Raw genomic sequence first — 4,077 nt, forward strand, 5'->3', positions numbered from 1 at the left:
GAAAAGTCCTCCTGGGCCGCTGCCCAGGTGTCAATGGGCGGGCGGGCGGCGTCTTCAGGGGGGTGGCCGGGAGCCGGCTTATGGGGCCGCTCTCACCGGCCCCGCCCCCACAGAAAAGCGCCGCAACGGCGGCGGGGAAAAGTCCTCCTGGGCCGCTGCCCAGGTGTCAATGGGCGGGCGGGCTTTACATTTGGAATACTGTTCTTTGGCAAAGGTTGATTTAGAAAAACCAGGATAGATTATGAAGACAGGTCTCCGTGGACCCTTTCATAGTACATAGTTATAGCACTATGATTCTAATTTAGTTGCTATGGCTCCATCCTGTGGAATCCTGTTCTTAATTTGATGAGATACCAGAAGTTTCTAGGTAAGAATTCTGACTACTCCTTCCTAAACTGCAAATGGAACCATAGTGTTAGAATTGTTTACTGTTGAAGGGCCCTAGATGTAGGGTACACAAATATACACTGTGCATCCAAGTTGTTCTAATAATATATCCTTCTCTACCGAATGCCTCATGTTTGCCATAGCAGTGCCATCTATTTTGCTTCTTTATAACAATTGCCTCTTTACTGGCCCTTCTGTTCCCACAAAATAGAACACATTTTATAAAATGTTGATGTAGACAAGTGATGGTGAATCTTTTAGAGACCGAGTGCCCAAACTGCAACCCAGAACCAACTTATTTATCGCAAAGTGCCAACACAGCAATTTAATAATAATAATAATAAAATTTTATTTGTACCCCGCCCTTCCAAATAGATCAGGGCGGCTTACAGAATGCACCAAAGTGCAACAATATACAAATTAAAAACAGATTAAAACAACAACAGTCCACAAAAACAATAAAAGACCCCATTAGCCCAACCTCACGGCCACGAGAGAGGAGGGAGGCCCACAGGATGTTTAGTCGGGGAATGCCTGATTAAATAGGAAGGTTTTAAGTCCCTTCCTAAATTGGGCCAGGGTGGTAGATGAGCGGAGCTCTATGGGCAGCGTGTTCCAAAGGGCTGGGGCAGCTGTGGAAAAGGATCTTCTGGCCGTAACGGCCAACCTTGCCCCAGGCACCTTCAGGAGTTGCTGCCCAGATGTTCTGAGGGTGCGAGGCGGAATGTACGGGGAGAGACGGTCCTTCAGGAATCCTGGGCCCAAGCCATTTAGGGCTTTATAGGTAATAACCAACGCCTTATATTGAGCTCGGAAGCGAATAGGCAGCCAATGGAGATCTTTAAGCACAGGTGTTATATGGCTGGTCCTGGGAGCACCAGTGACCAGCCGTGCTGCCATGTTCTGCACTACTTTAACCTGAATACTGAGGTTTTCACTTAGAAAAAAGCAACTCATATGTTAACATCTTTTGTCTTAAAAGAAAAACACATTAACAGAGCTTTCAATGATACAAACAACTTTTTATTGAAATATAAATGTTTGCATTTGGTATGCTTTTGAACAATTAATGTGATTTTTGTTGTTGTATGCAAGGTCTAACCTTGGCTTGTGCTTTGTAAGTTTGAGAGCAACACATGCAGCACTTAGGTCAGCTGTTAGTCTGTTTCTGGTTTCAGATTTGATATAATTCAAAGCTGAAAACAGCTGCTCACAAGTATAAGATGATCTAAACAAAGTAAGGAAAGCAATCCCAAGTGCTTTCATTAACTTAAAATTATTTGGCAGAGAATTCCATATTTAAGGATTTCATGTTCAGAACTAATTATTCTACCCTTTGTCATCCCTTTTATCTTCTCAAGTGTTTCTCGCAAGTCATAAAATTTATTTTTCCAGATAGAGCTTTCTTGAAATTCCAGTAGCTCTATTTCCAGATTTTCTAAATCTAACCAGTATAAGCAGGAAAGATCAAGTTCTTCAAATTTGGCTTTATCTGGAGAAGTAAGAAAACACAGGGTTGTTGCCATCTTACAAAACTGTAAAAATCTGTTATAAAATGCATCTTTGCAGCTGCTACAATGCGAGAAAATTCCTTGCAGAATCATAGAATCATAGAGTTGGAAGAAACCACAAGGGCCATCCAGTCCAACCCCCCTGCCATGCTGGAACTCTCAGTCAAAGCATCCTCGACAGATGGCCATCCAGCCTCTGCTTAACGTCCTCCAAGGAGGGAGACTCCATTACACTCCGAGGGAGTGTGTTTCTTGGTGAGTTGTAGGATTGTCTGCAAATGTTGTAGAATTTTTTTAAATGCATTTTTAGAATTGGAAAATATTTCAGCTGCCCACTTTCAAGATCTCTTTCAAAAACCTGCAGTTTTTTCTCAAATGTTTTAACATCACAGAACATTTCTGCAGTTTTCCCTACATCTTGTAGTTGTTTGTTCAGTACACTGAAGTGTAGTGTAAAATCTGTAAAAAACATGAAGTTGGTAAGTCAGGCTATTTCAGTGAGCTGTCAATATTCCTGTCCTTTTTCATTCATAAACAGCCTAATTTCATCCAAGCAGGCTCCAAATCTCACCAGGACTTGTTCTCTGCTCAACCACCAGGCATTATTGCACCCAAGTAAACAATTATACTCTGCCTAAACCTCCTCAAGAAGTGCTTGAAACTGTCAAAAATTCAGAGCACGAGCTCTGATGTAATTCACCATTTTTGTGACATTTTTGAGGATATTGTTAAATCTTTTGCCACTTTCCCTGCACAAAGAGCTTCTTCATGTATAATACAATGGAACTGAATTACTTGATTTTTTGTTTCTTTGACAAAGAACTGTATGAAACCAGATGTTTCCCCCACCATAGAAGGTGCCCCATCACCAGTAATTGAAACCACTTTTTCTAGTCTTTTGTGACAAAAAAAACCTCAACCACAGCATTGTAGATATCTATCCCTTGTGTTCTTTGAGGCAAAGAGACCAGTTTCACCAGCTCTTCTCTCATGATGTGACCAACAGCATAACACAAAATTACTGCTAGCCTTGCATGATTATTTATACCTTTGCTTTTATCCAAGCACATGGAGTAACAGGTTGCCTTTTGTAAGTCATTGGTGAACTGCAGACTAACATCACTTGCCATGCGCTGGGCTCAATCTTTAACAGCATTTCTGCTAAGTGACATCTTAGAGATATGTTGAATAATTATATCCTTGTTTGGAAAATCATGAAAAAAGGGAATTACTCCCAGACAATATAGCTGTTTTGATAATATCACCATCAGAGAGAGGCCTACCATGTTTTGCTATGCACAGTGAAATGTGAAAACTGGCAGCTGTCAGGTGATTTGTTCTAGAAAGATAGTTGCAAAAACTAAGATACTGAGAATATTTCTTCAATTTCCCTTAGAATCATAGAATCATAGACTCGCAGAGTTGGAAGAGACCTCAAGGGGCATCCAGTCCAACCCCAGTCCAACCCCCTGCCATGCAGGAAATCTAAATCAAAGCATGCCCAACAGATGACCATCTAGCCTCTGTTTAAAGACCTCCAAGGAAGGAGACTCCACTACACTCCGAGGGAGTGTGTTCCACTGTCGAACAGCCCTTGCTGGCAGGAAGTTCTTCCTAATGTTGAGGTGGAATCTCTTTTCCTGGAGCTTGCATCCAGAAACTCTTTTATTTAAGTTTTACCAAGTTTGACAACACTTTTATGATTGATGTCAAGGTGCTGTCTGACACTTGATGTGTGACACACAACACTTTCATTACACAGAATACCTAACACTTTCCCATTGCATTCAATCACTCCAAATGACTCTGTCCAGACCTCTTGGAATGGTCTTCCACTATCTGTTTTTGCTTTTTGCTTTTTTTTTTTTTTTTTTTGCTGTGCTCATTTTTGGGTGTTCAAGACTTGGAGTCTACAAAAACACAAAATTAAAATAAATAAATAAATAAATAAAAGACCCAATACAAATCTGTCCCTATACCAAAAATAGCGAACACTGTTAGTGTTAGTACATGTGCTGTACTTGTGTTGGACCTACTTCTTGGGGAATTTGCATAAATAAGATGATGTGGAGGTGTAGCACACATTTCCCAACAGAGAAGGGGTGTAGACCTTGATTATCCATACAAGCTCTCATTTTCCCATTAGCAGGAGCCCCCTTTAAAGCCACCATCTGGGTGG

General features: G+C 41.2%; 1 protein-coding gene across 3 annotated transcripts in view; it reads left to right on the forward strand.

The window, feature by feature from the left end:
• The window catches only part of SERGEF (secretion regulating guanine nucleotide exchange factor), a 176,785-nt gene that overhangs the window by 110,954 nt on the left and 61,754 nt on the right, over positions 1 to 4,077 (forward strand). Inside the window, exon 10 of one of the 3 annotated variants that reach the window (XM_042445844.1) lies at positions 1,957 to 2,064. The exons of the other annotated variants lie outside the window; for them this stretch is intronic. Within the exon in view, the coding sequence (XP_042301778.1) occupies positions 1,957 to 2,001 (45 nt within the window). The 3' untranslated portion in view covers positions 2,002 to 2,064. Of the gene's footprint in view, positions 1 to 1,956; positions 2,065 to 4,077 lie in introns of those variants that run through there. 3 annotated transcript variants of the gene reach the window in all.

The sequence above is a fragment of the Sceloporus undulatus genome, chromosome 1, assembly GCF_019175285.1.
Source record: "Sceloporus undulatus isolate JIND9_A2432 ecotype Alabama chromosome 1, SceUnd_v1.1, whole genome shotgun sequence".
In the NCBI taxonomy this organism is placed as follows: domain Eukaryota; kingdom Metazoa; phylum Chordata; class Lepidosauria; order Squamata; family Phrynosomatidae; genus Sceloporus; species Sceloporus undulatus.